The sequence below is a fragment of the Camelus ferus genome, chromosome 17 (genome assembly GCF_009834535.1).
Source record: "Camelus ferus isolate YT-003-E chromosome 17, BCGSAC_Cfer_1.0, whole genome shotgun sequence".
Lineage (NCBI taxonomy): Eukaryota > Metazoa > Chordata > Mammalia > Artiodactyla > Camelidae > Camelus > Camelus ferus.
Genome location: NC_045712.1, coordinates 23,098,565 through 23,110,486, shown reverse-complemented (window position 1 = coordinate 23,110,486; position 11,922 = coordinate 23,098,565). Strand labels below are relative to the sequence as shown.

General features: G+C 46.2%; 1 protein-coding gene across 2 annotated transcripts in view; it reads right to left on the bottom strand.

Moving 5' to 3' along the window:
• Positions 1 to 948: 948 nt before the first annotated feature.
• The window catches only part of RFT1 (RFT1 homolog), a 34,266-nt gene continuing 23,292 nt past the window's right edge, over positions 949 to 11,922 (bottom strand). For both annotated transcript variants that reach the window (XM_006190395.3, XM_032458275.1), the window contains 3 exons: positions 7,426 to 7,531; positions 2,330 to 2,579; positions 949 to 1,996 (listed from right to left, as the gene is read on the bottom strand). In XM_006190395.3, coding sequence (XP_006190457.1) covers positions 1,829 to 1,996; positions 2,330 to 2,579; positions 7,426 to 7,531 — 524 coding nt within the window. In that variant the 3' untranslated portion in view covers positions 949 to 1,828. The remainder of the gene's footprint in view (positions 1,997 to 2,329; positions 2,580 to 7,425; positions 7,532 to 11,922) is intronic.

Genomic DNA, 11,922 nt, shown 5'->3' with positions numbered 1-11,922 from the left:
CACGGGGTGCACCAATCTTGGTTTGCTGAAAAAGTTGTCCCAGAGCCCGGCACCTGAGGTCAGGAGTGGGTCCTGGAAACCCACATTTCTAACTTGCAATCCAGGTGATGCTGAGACAGGTAGTCCCAGGACCACAGTTTAAGTCTGGGGTCAAGTGGGCAGGGGGTGGGTGACAAGGTTCTAGGGGAGGGAGGAGTGGTCAAGGGCAGTAGAGAGGGAACTTGTGAGGGCTGGAAGCCCATTTCTGTGCATTCAAGAAACAAAAAAAGTACATGGGAGGGAGCGCTGCCTCCTGTGGGTACCACCTACCTTACCCCACAAGGAGATCAGTTCTTCTGAGCTAGGCTGGCCCTGCCTTACAAAACATGATCAAGGTCATGCTTCTGGAGGGCCTCTGAGGGCCCAGTGACATCTTGTATTTAACCACTTTTCCCTCAGTTAATACAAAGCATTCTCTCTCTGACAACAAAAAAAGGTGTCAAGGTGACTGGGTCCTAGTCTCAGTTTGCTGGTGGGTCTTTACCTTTGGACTTCCTGGCTCTGGGCCAGTGGATTTAAACACATACATTTTAGCCAAACCACCATCTGATACAAGTTGCTCTGCTCTCTGGTTTAAACATAGGAAGTTCAGGGACATTGGGGCCAGATGATTTTACTATTACCATCCAAGATACAGTTTGTGCACATAGCTCCAAAGGTCAATCGTCCAATTAATTAATACATTAATGAGGAGAAAAATGCTTTGCTGCCTTAGAACCATGCCTCGTGATCTCACCTGCTGGGTGCAGGGCAGGGACATAAACACCTTAGCCGGGGCTCACATCATGGCCCAGAGGACCAGACCCACAGGCCTGTCACTCTTGTTCTGGGGCTGGAATTCAGGTATACTGACCAGTGCTAGAAGTGATGGGTCAGTGGGAGGGATGTGACTGAGTGACACTTGCCAGATAGAATTCACTCTATTTTATTCTGAGGAAAAAAAGATATCTCTCTTCAACTTCAGCTGTCATCTGTGCAATCTCCACATGAGAAGTTGTCAGCCAGCTGCAAAGCAGTGTTCCCTTCAGGGTACAAGGCAGCTCAAACTGGATCACAGAGTCCTTCAAAGCCCCCCTTTCAGGTGGCCAGGCTAGAAGTCTTGAGCCAGCTCACACCTGCTCTGGGAAGGCACGTGCTGGCCTGGGGGTCACAGCACTGAGATGAGAGGTGTGGCCCTCCGGGCTAACTGTGGGAAATGTGACTTTATGCTTTCATTGCTTGGATTTCTCACTGAGCAACATTTCTCCTTCTCTAAAAACCCAGGCCACAGTGCTGATGTGGGGAAAGTTACACAACCAGGGCCAACTTTGTTCTTGTTTGGTGCATGACATCACGTAACACCAAGTCTCCTTCCGGCTTTCACAGGATCCATGAAATATTCCTGTGAAGGGTAAAATGGCTACATCTCTTCTTCTAGTCCAGATGATTATTAACTATGAACATCCAAGATATAGTTTGTTGGAGGACGTAGCTCGTAAGGTCAATGACATCCAAAAGGATTTAACATATGACTCAAAAGAAAAATGCTGATTACAACAAAATGGTGAAAAAAATAATTACATCTATTTTAAAAGAGCTTTTTTGGTCTTCCCTTGAAAATGGAACTCCTCCTTCTGTCTAAAACCTCAAATGGATGTAAGTGTCTGGTCCGGTGGTTTGCTGACGTCTCACCTGCCTGGGCAGGTCTCATTCCACTGCAGACCCCTCAGCTTGGCTCTTCTGCATAGAAAATGTGTTCCACCCACAAAACCGCCCCACAGCTGGTCCAAGTGCCAATGCTGCCCCGAGGTCACGTCGTTTTGTCAGCGAGTCTGGACATACCTAATTGAGTCCTAAGAAAGTGGATCAGCTTGGTCTCTGTGAGGAATGCCATCCCAAGAGTGGCTCCCAAACAGAGGGCCCCCACAGCAACGTGCACCAGCCTGGCCAGCCAGCCCTGCTCACAGCAGAGGAACACCTGCAGAAAGAAACCACCATCACTGTCCCAGCCCCTCCAGCTGTACCTCCTTCCTCAGGGGCAAGCCAGGGAGAGCAGAGGGCCTACTGTCCCAGCTTCAAGTCAGATAAAGCGAAGGCGTGCCAGCTGCTACGTACTAGGGTTCACTCTGCTCCCATGAGTAACACTGCTCAGCCATGTCTATCATAAGATGATGTCCCAGAGCTTAATGGGAGGGGGAAGAGGTAGCAAGTACTTGTCTGGCTGCTTCAGGCAGAGCAGGAAGGGGACGCCTAGAATGAGGGACAGCGGGCAGGCTGCAAAAGCACGTGGTGTGACAGCTGGGAGTCTCACCTCTGAAAGACTGGTAACGCCACCACTAAGGGCAAATGTCCCGAGGAGGACTGGCGACAGGCACAGGCCAGCCAGGGGCCTGTGGGGGCTCTTCTGGTAGTAGCGGTGGATGAAGCAGAGGCTCTGTGTGATTCGAATGCCCATGTTGAAGCAGTTGGCCAAGATGAAGCCCACGCTGCCACACCACCGGGTCAGGAGATAGGATAACACCAGGAACGAAGAGGACAGGGCCAGCATCATGAAATTGTACCTGGGGAGGGGGAGGCAAGCGACACAGGGCAGTTGCCAAGAAAGTGGCCATGAACACAAATTCACAGAAAGCACCTTTGCATTCCCACGACCTAGCTGATTTTTCACAATAAAAGGATGCTAAAGGGATAACAGGGAAATGTCACTGTTTCCCTCACCCCTACAGAAGAGAAAGAAAATGAACAACTCAAGATATTTATCATGTCTAAGGTAAGTCTAATAACTGGCCAGTTTAAGTGACGCTTTGTGATCAGAACACATGAAAATCCCGTTCAGCCCAAGACTTCAACGTGAGGCACAAGAATATGACTCGGGTAACAATCACAGGTGAACGCTCACTCACTGTAAGGGGTGCTGAGGATGCCCTGGTGGATGAACACATGCGGCCCTTGCCCCGTGGAGCTTGGATTTGTTTTATGGATGAGGAGACCAGGACAGAGAGGTGAGTGATTTGCCTAAGGAGTGAGCTGACACCCCAACCTAACCCCTGACCCCTAAACTTTAACACCTCACATCGCTTCCCCTGGAAAAGGAAGAAGCCCTGTAACCCTGGCCAGTGGACTTCACTCAAAGCAAGTGGCCAGCTTCCAAGATGAAATGGAAACTGGGAGAGAGGCCAGGCCCCACTTCAGTGCTTCCCAGACTCTTACATGTCCCTTTTTCTGCTCTCTGCTCTCCAGAGCTCTCCGGATTCTATGACTGGATGGCTTATTCTGCTCCCTTCATTTCCCTTTTTCAGAGCAGCATGCCTCTTAGTTATCTTCAGTTCTTAGCAAGGGAAACTGAGTCTCAGCAAAGATAAAATAGCTGCCACAGTCCTCCAAAAGGCTTGTGGTACAGCCACAAACAAAATTCCTCAGTATCTGTCTAGCACACAGCAAGCATTCTAAGTATATAGTTGTTGAGGGAACCAAACCCCTTAGGTCCCCAAGCTGTGTCAGCTGGGTTAGGAAACCTCAGAGGCCACCACTAAGGTTCTGTGCATGAGGGAGAGGTGGTAAGAAAGCTCCTGTGTCCCCAAATGCCCAGGTTCTGGTCCTGGGGCTGAGCAAGGCCAAGGTGTAATAGAGATACAATTCATCAGAGTGGGTGGTAAGACTAACACACGCATACAACTGTACTCCAACAACGGACGTGTGCTTTCATGCAGAATTCCAGAGAGAGAATTTATTTGTTTCTTTTAATAAGTAATGGAAATATAAGAGCCCACATCTTCACAGGGGAAGTCTCCTCACTAACTACTATCAATGATCAGAATGTCCAACTTCATAAAAAAAAATCACTGAGGGTGGGACCCATTATACGCCAGTGCTCTGACCTCTTTTCCAAAAAGAAGCAGAGATATGTAATCTGGTTTGTTTGTGTTTTTTTCAGAAACTATCTCAGAAAGGTCTACCAAGACCATGGTTTAGAGCCATAGGCTCACAAACTTTCAAAGTCATCCTCTCCCAACTCCAAGTAGAATGGAAACAATGAATGAAACCAGCAGATAATTTATGCTCATTTAAGCAGGGACAAGTTCCACAGTGTAGCTTCTTTGGTGTGGCCATTTGGGAGGAGCTGATGATGACCAAGTCCATTGTTTTTCACTTGAAGAGCGGTCTGCAGCTGTTGAACTTCCCAGAACTCACAAATCTATACCCTTAAAGGCATAATCTACTTTAGGAAAAAATGAGAATTTTAAAGATAAAATTAAAATACCACTTTTTAAAATCAATGTAAAATTAGTCAGTGACAATGACTATTCTCCAAGGTTTGGTTGACATAAACAGTAAGTCATTTGATCAGGCTTATCTAAAGATGGACGGTCAAGGATGTTGACTGCAGCAGCAACTGAAGCGTCCCCCAGAGTGCTGGCTGAATATGTCAAGACAAAGCCATGTCATGCAGCCTCTGCAGCCATGGAGAGGATGGCACATGTCTCTAATCTGCCAACATGAGAAGATCACGCTCACCCTTCATTCAACGGTTACAGAGTCTGACTCCATGTTGGGAACTTAAGGGTCAACAAAGCAGACAAAGGAGCTTTAAGTTGTGGGCCTCAGCATCACTGTCCCCTCTGCTCGGAAGGCTCTGTAGCATCTCTGCAAGGCAGACTCTTCTTGGTCATCCAGGCCTCAGCCTAAATGCCACCTCCTCAGAGGGGCCCCCCGAACTTAAAAGGCCCTGACTCTCATGACATAACCATTTTAGTTCTCTGCAAAGCGTAATATTTTCTTATTTACTTGTTTGCTATCTGCTCCCTGCACTGTCAGCTCTGGAAGAGCAGAGATCTTTTTTGTTCATTGCTGTTTTCCTAGAGCTTAAAGCAAAGCCCATTAGAGAGTAAATGCTCAAAAAGTATCTGTCAAATGAACAAAAGAAATGAGATACCCTTAACAAAACAGTACGAAAATTCTTCAATAGGACATAATGTAAAATCCATCAATCTTATCCTATATATATTATGAGGTTATTAACAAAAAGGCCACTTGCAGTTCAAAGGACATTCTAATATTTCACATCCAACCAAATGCCCTATTTTTATTTAGAAAAGCACCAATTAACCTGAAATTGGTTAAGGAAAAACCCATGAGTTTATAAATATTTTTTCTTCAACTCAGAATCTAAAACATCCAATGCAAATAAATCATAACATTTCACTAAACTGTTCAAATCTACTATAAGAAGCCTTACTAGAGGTTTCTATCTGGCTAAACTCATAAAGATGAAAAAAACGCTGGGGTCTATGATGAGCCCACGGGCTCAGAGAGGCCAGGGGTTGGGGCCAAGGGCCCAGACAGAAAGGGGGCTGGTATATGTTTAATATAGATCTGAAGACCATGCTTAAAGTCACATTTTACTCTTAAGGGGAGTGAGTTACTCCAGATGAGAAAGTGTCTCTGTCTCTTCTCTGCGTTAACTACTAATACCACGAAAATAATTTTCCAGATTTTAATATACTGCCAAGATCCCATTACAACTAACTGAGAAAGTTGTTTCCTTCGGTTCAATGCAATAAGAGGAACCAAAGCAACCAGCCACTGCCTGTTTTCCCTCATGAGTTGGTTATAAGACATGTTTTTAATGTTTTAAACAGGCCTAGTGTTGACTCTCCCCCTCAACACTAATGCTGAAATTATAACAAAATTCCCTTCAAAGAGAAAGATTCCTAGTCCAGAGCTCTTTCCACTAGGCCTCAGTACCTCATTTAGTAGGCTTCAAATTATAGTTTTAAATTATTTCATGTTAGAAGCACCTTTCAAGTAAAAACACAGTGTTTTCAAAATTAAACTTAAAGAGACCTTTTCATCCATTAAAAAAAAAAAAAAAAGGATGAACTCAAAGCAGTTTATAGCTACAAATTTAACTGTCTGAAGCAAAAACCATTGTCTAGACCACTATTTGAAAACTATGGGTTGTGACCTGAAAGTAGGCTGGGAAATCAATTTAGTGGGTCATGACATGGCAGTTTAAAAAATGAAACAGAACAGAATTAAAAACCATCAGTGTGTCCTGCATGTAACTGGGGTATTGTTGCTTTGTGAAAGCTTTGTTTCAGCCACAGCTAAGTATGCCCTGGGTCACAGTGCTCAGTGTAGTTTTTACTCTGAAAACTGGTCTGGACCAGTGGTTTCTGAGGCCCTAGCTATCCTCAGCAATCTCCTGGAACTGTGTGATAAAAGATTCCTTGGCCCACACCCCTAAAATTCTAGTTCAGTTGGAGTGGGAGGGGGCCAGGACCCCCTCGGGGAGTCTCATCAGTCCGGGCTGGGACTGCTGCTCTAGACTCTAGGTCTCACCTGTGGTGTCGCACAAAGAGTCACCAAGCCCGTGAGACAAGCCCAGGTAGGAAGCAGACAGAGGCTGTTCTGAATGAGAGGAAGGCGTCCCCAGCTCTCTGAGCTCCCCTTTTCATATCCACCACCACCAGGCCTCTGAGTGGTTTCAACAGCACTCGAAGAACTGCCGAGGCAGCGTGAAACCCCCTGGGGGCCCAGGCCTCAGGAGCAAAGGGAAAACGAGGGCCACTCACCTCATTACCTACACCCACTCCTCCTCCTCTCTCCTCCTTCCTCTCTCTTCTTTGTCCCTATCAGTTTAATTCTTCTCCTCAAACGCTCACTGCAGTGATGCCTTCACTTACTGCCTTACTACCTTCTGGCATTTGAGACACGAGAAATGAGTGATCCTGGGTGTGGGTCAGAGGCTTTTATCAGAAGTTCACGTCAGAGTCATTGAGGAGCTTTGAAGACATTTCAGTGCTTGGGGCCTGCTGATTCTGCAGGTGCAGCGGGAGAGAGAGTGGGGGAAGCAGGGTGGACAGGAATCTGCATTTCTAACAAAGTCTATGGGGCATTTTGATTCATAACCAGTGTTAAGAACTACTCCTTGAAGTTCTAGGGCAGAGGTCCTGATCTGGGTCAATGGATGGAAAAAAATGTGGCAAAACTTGTATGTGCACTTGGGCCTTTCTCTGAGGAGAGATGTCACAGATCCCTGAGATTCTCCAACACCTTCACATCAGAGTCTATAGCTGCGCAGCTTGGAGAAGCTTTCTGGTAACCCTCTGAGGCACTGGGCAAGGAGTGCAGGAGTGGAGTTTGCCTCGTGTCTGCCTCTGCCACCCGGACCGACACAACCCTTCAGGGCCCAGATTTCGTCTTTCACAGGGGGAGGTGAGGAGCAGTTGCTGCCCCCAACTCCCAGCCCTACCGTGAGGAGGACTCACTGAATGGTGCCCGAGGAAAGCCACACTCCTAGCTCTAAAAGAGCCTTCTGAAAATGCATGTTCAGGATGAAAAGAAAGAAGTTACTTCATTTTGACTGAAGGCCATGATTAAAGGTGTGCCTTAACGATTACCCACCTGTCAACCTCCTCTTTGCTCATGGCAGCAAATGTGAAACACTCAGTCACTCCATTGATGGCAAGCAGGAGGACGTAGAGACAATAGGCACGCAGCAGAATGGGACCTACAAGGAAACAACCACTGAGACTCCAGAGCCCAAACGGGAGGCCCCCATGCACCCTGACTTGGGCTGAGTGGTCACAGAACACTGGGACTGGGTCATGAGCCCTGCTGGTGTTGTCACTGGGCAGATGCATGCTCGAGCCTATGGTCTTAACTATCTGGAAGGACTCTCAATGTGCCAGGCACTGACTGAAAAAAAACCCAGCTACAAACAAAAGGACAATTACGAATAAACGTACAGATCTCTGGCTTAACAACTAAAAGCTGATCTGTCCAGAAAGGAAATTTCTTGCTTTTTAAATTAGCTTGAAGAAGTCTGCTAGTTTGAGCACTTAGGGACACAGGTGGCCCTGCATGTTCAGAGAAACTCAGCTGAAGAGGCCCTGAAGAAAAGACCTTGGGGAGAAGCCCAGGGCTCAGGAGCAGCAGGAAACTACGGAGACAGAACACCCACAACCCTGAAGGGAGGATCAGAGCCCACAAGGTTATTTTCTTCTAAAACAAAGTGATGTGGTTCCACAACTAACTAACAAGCTTCGGGAAGATCTGCTAACAAAAGATCGGGAGCCTCAAAATGGAATTGATCCTCTTTTAAGAAGGACCATTACTAAGAGGCAGCCAAGCAGTTGCTAATAAAATAACCATATACCCAACCTATGATCCAGCAATTCCACTCCGAGGTATCTATCCAAGAGAAATAAACATGTTTCACAAAAACACCCACGGCAGTTTTATTCATTATAGCCCACAGTGATCACTGACAGGGGAAAGGATAAACCAACTGTGGGCCAACCATACAAAGAAATACTGAGAAGCAATCAAAGAGAGAAAAGTACCAATCCATGTAAAAACATGGATGAATCTCAAAAACTTTATATTGAGGGAAAGAAGCTAAACAGGAAAGTGCCCATGCTGTATGATTTCATTTATAGGAAATCCTTTTTAAAAGCAATACTAAGAAATGAGAGCAGTGGTTACCTCTGAGGTGAGGGTGGGGGGCACTTGACTGGAAAGGGTCCTAGGAAAACTTTCTGGGGTAATGGAAATGTTCTGTATCTTAATCTGGATTTTGGTTACCTGAGTGTATATGTACTTGTCAAAACTCATCAAACTGTACTCTTCAGAGAACAGCATTTCATTTTATGTAAACTAGATTTCAATAAAGAAAAAACTAAACCACAAAAAGAGAACGGTGGGGAGGGCTGAAGTTCCAGAGTCTCAGAATGTGAAACTTATTCATGGTTTATGAAAGCTGCTTCCTCTGAAATATCTCCATGCCACGGGATCCTTGAACAGTTTTACGGCAGTCAAAAGTTACCAAAAGGAATACTAACAGGGCAGCCCTAATGCCCAACAAAAAACTATTTTCCACAGATGACCCTCTCCTGGGTTCCACATTCCATCATGTCATGTGCATCTCATTCCCCAAGCTGCTGCAGAAAGTAGCCTGGCCCCCACTGCAGCTGGGGGATGACAGCAGCTGAGGAGGCAGGGACACGCTCTGCTTTGGGGTGGCTGGAGGCTCGGCTCAGCGTGCTTCCTGCCTCTCTCCATCCTCCTCTCCCCGGCAGGGAGGAATGCTCCCCTCATCACCTGCACCTCTCATCTGGTAACTGAAAGCTGATGGCACGTGTGGGTCTACCTGAAGGTTGATAGTGAGCTGCTCTGCGACATGGAAAACACAAATTCTCACAGGAAACAATGATTCAAGGATAAGGGCTTTGAGTTAATTTGGGGAAAAAGGTTGAAACTGAGGAATTCGTGGATAGAACCTTCAACTATGGATTGAACTGAGTGGCAGTATGGGTTGAATTATATCCCCCAAAAAGTAATTTGAGGGAGACGGTATAACTCCGTGGTAGAGTGCATGCCTAGCATGAACAAGGTCCTGGGTTCAACCCCCAATACCTCTATTAAGAAAATAAGTAAATAAATAAACCTAATTATCTCCTGCCCCCCCCCAAATAAATAAATAAATAAATTTTAAAAAGTAATTTGAAGTCCTAACCCCTAATAACTTAGAGTATGAACTATTTGGAAACAGGTTCTTTACAGATGTAATCAAGTAAAAGGAGGCCCTTAGGGTGGGCTCTTATCCATTATGACTGGTGTCCTTATAAAAAGGGGAAATTTGGACACAGACACCCACAGAGGGAAGACGATGTGGAGACACACAGGGAGAAGACAGCCAAGTGACTGGGGCAGCGCATCTACAAGTCAAGAGTTGATGGCAAACACCAGAAGCTAGAAGAGGCAAAGGATTCCTCCTCTAGAGCCTTCAGAGGGAGCACGGCCCTGGGGCACCAGAAGTCTGGACTTTTGACCTCTAGAACTGTGAGACAAACTTGTGGTACACTGTTACTGCACCCCTAGGAAACTAATGTAAGGGGACAGAGGAGAAAAAGAGATTTTAAAAAGCAAAAGAAAGAGCAAAAGACAAGAATGTAGGAGATAAGTGTAACAAATCTCAGGGAAGTTCATCCAATGTTTCTCTTTCTCTTTAGCGTGGAAAAGCGAGGTTTGAGGAAGACTTCTGAGAAAAGTCTAAGCTCTCACAAAGCCCCTAATTACATACAGTGCTAAGTCCAAGTAATGCAAGCAAAACCACAGTGCCCCACAGAAGGCCGCCTCTGCTGCATCCAAGTCCCACGTCTGGAGACAGCAGCACAGAGCGTGGAGACTCTAAGAGGCCACTTCAGGGCACAGGTGAGCCCCTTCACGGGTGAGGACAAAAACCAACATGCAACGGGGGCAACTGAGGACAGCAGTGTTGCAAGTTCCACTTTCAAAATGAAGTGGTTGGGCTAAGCCATGGAAAGTTCCCATTCTTTTCTGATTCGTAAGACTTTCTGGAGAAAGTCAAGTTTTGGGAGGTATTTCAGCAAACAAAAAAGACTGTGGTGGGGGTGGGGGGCGGAGAGCAGCAGTGCTAATATTTTCTGGTACAGGAAAGGCTTCAAGTACATAGCACTAGTCTGAAGAGCCGGGAGCAGGGCAAGGAGAACAGGGGTGGTGTGGAGGTGAGGGAAGGAGAGCTGGCGGGCACCCTGGGGAGACACTCTGACCCTCCCAGAAGCCACTGCGAGCTTTCCAGAGTGCTGGAAGTTAGGTCAAAATGAGAGGCAGCTGCAATGAGAAGACAAATGCTGAAGACCCTGCTGGGACAGGAGACGTGAAAGGGGGCCCGGCCAGGTGAGAGGCCACAACGGTTCGAAAGATCCTTCAGCGGCACACCAACCGCACATCCTTTCCAGAGACCGAGAAACCAGATCATTCTCAAGACTCCGCTCTCTCTGAAGATGATACCAAGAGACTATCTTTCTGAGTCTAAAATTATTAATGATTCTGGACACAAACCATTAGAGATAGAATTTATTACCTTAGAAGTCAACTAACACTGACCTTTTTAAGCAACAAACTTATCAAGATTGGCACCAGCATCTCACTTGAGTAAGAAGACCACATGGTGACAGTGGTTTGCTTATATATCTTCTATGATTAATAACTCCAGCAAATGAACATTTTATCGATGGGACAGCTCTCTGCCTATGGCATTGTCCTGTGACTGCGTTCCAAAGGCTGTTCCTTGGTGATTACCTTTCCAAAGGTGCAGAGCTGCTGTGAAGTAGTCTGTCCCCCACTGCCACCAATCTCTGCACCCTAACTTGGTAATGGCCTTCTAATGAGGTCTCCCTGCAGTTGCCTGATGGAGATGTACTTCTCATGGCACAAGCCCCAGGGAGCCACAAACCACACCACTGGTTTCATGGTAGGTGTTTCTTCAAACTTAATGACCTAGTGTTTGCTCTAGTGTAGAAACCTGGCCCTTCTTCTCCTAATACCAAAAGTTTGAGCCCACTATAGTTGAGATTAAAACATGTAAAATGGCATTTGACAAGGCCCTTTACATTTGAGATAGGGCAGCAGAAAAAAGTCTTCAGGGTTCTTGTCTAGTGACCTGACGAATTAAAAACATCTTTGCTTTACCCAAGATGAAACACTACATATGGACTGCCAGCCCACAATCCAGCACATTTTGAAACTAGTGAAGTCCATAGGGCCCAGTAATGTCGTAAGATGCTCAGTGTCCTGGGCACCAGGTGTTTCAAAGTTAGACACATTCAATACTTTTCTCTTTCAAAACCCAAGAGTCACTGGATTAAATATACCATTTTATTTGCTGAGATCAATTTCATTCTCTGCAAATGGCTCTGGGTTACCCTTCAGAGGCTTTTATGCATCAGGCCGTGAGATTTATGTAGCACTGACTATCTTTGGATGTGTTTAGTACCAAGCAGAGACTCATTAGAGCCTGCCCTCTGCCTTCCTCGCTTGCCCCAGAGGGAGCACAGGGAAGCATTTGGCAAAACATTTTAGGCCTGAGAGGAAAGC